Source organism: Neopelma chrysocephalum, unplaced genomic scaffold (assembly GCF_003984885.1).
Source record: "Neopelma chrysocephalum unplaced genomic scaffold, ASM398488v2 Primary Assembly neopelma1_95809, whole genome shotgun sequence".
In the NCBI taxonomy this organism is placed as follows: Eukaryota; Metazoa; Chordata; class Aves; order Passeriformes; family Pipridae; genus Neopelma; species Neopelma chrysocephalum.
In genome coordinates, this window is record NW_020924470.1 from 18,400 (window position 1) to 19,560 (window position 1,161).

General features: G+C 57.5%; 1 protein-coding gene across 1 annotated transcript in view; it reads right to left on the reverse strand.

Moving 5' to 3' along the window:
• Positions 1 to 1,161, reverse strand: part of LOC113981002 (otoferlin-like) — a gene marked incomplete at both ends in the record, with an annotated part of 24,039 nt that overhangs the window by 17,669 nt on the left and 5,209 nt on the right. The window contains one exon of the mRNA XM_027708234.1: positions 381 to 567. Within this exon, the coding sequence (XP_027564035.1) occupies positions 381 to 567 (187 nt within the window). The remainder of the gene's footprint in view (positions 1 to 380; positions 568 to 1,161) is intronic.

Consider the following 1,161-nt stretch of genomic DNA (forward strand, 5'->3'; position numbering starts at 1 on the left):
AAACAGGGGACACCACACACATCCCAACATCTCCAGGTAAAACAGGGCACACCACACACATCCCAACATCTGCAGGACAACCATGGCACACCACACACATCCCAACATCTCCAGGACAACCCAGGGGACACCACACACATCCCAACATCTCCAGGTAAAACAGGGCACACCACACACATCCCAACATCTCCAGGACAACCCAGGGGACACCACACACATCCCAACATCTCCAGGTAAAACAGGGGACACCACACACATCTCAACATCTCCAGGACAACCAGGGGACACCACACACATCCCAACATCCCCAGGCCGACCCAGACCCCCTGTCCACGGCCGGTCCCACCCGTGTCCCCTCCCGGTGTCCCACTCACACTCACCTTCTGCCCCGCAAACGCCACCTGCACGTAGGGGTCCACCAGGTCCTTGTTCTCCCCGATCAGGGCCTTCTTGACGTTGGCCATGATGCTGGTGTTCATCCTGGGCAGCCCCTCAGCCCGGTACACCTTGACGTAGAAACGTGCCCACTGCCGCTCCGGGGGCACCCCGTCCGGGAGCAGCAGGTTCCTGGCAATTCCAGAGGGATTTTCCCTGGGATTTCCAGAGGAATTCCTGGAAAAACTGCCCGCTGGGGCCCCCACCCCGTGGGTTTGTCACAGGGGACAAGGTTGGATTGGGTGACCCTGGAGGGCTCCTCCGACCTTTGGGGTTCCATAAAAGACCTGCTGGGGAGAGGCCACCCTGATTCCCACAGGAATGGGATGAGTGGGATGTTGGGAGAATCTCCTTCTCTTTATGGGGGTTCAGGGGGATTATTTTGGGGGAAGAAACCAATTTGGTTTTTAAGGCACAGGGGGTTTTTCCTCCTCCGAGGGAAGAAGAGGACCCAGGGGGAGGCTGGGAGCCAAAGTTTTTCCAGAGGAATTGCTGGAGTTGTCCATGGCTGGTGGGAGGTGCCCTTTGGAGCCAGATGAACTTTACGATCCCTTCCCACCCAAACCATTCTTTCATTCCATGAAAAAGTGGGATAACAACACCACCAGAGCACGGAATGATGGCCCCAAGTAGTGCAGGGGGTGCCCAAAATAGTCCAGGGGGTGCCCAAAATAGTCCGGGGGGTGCCCAAAGTAGCCCAGGGGGTGCCCAAAGTAGCCCAGGGGG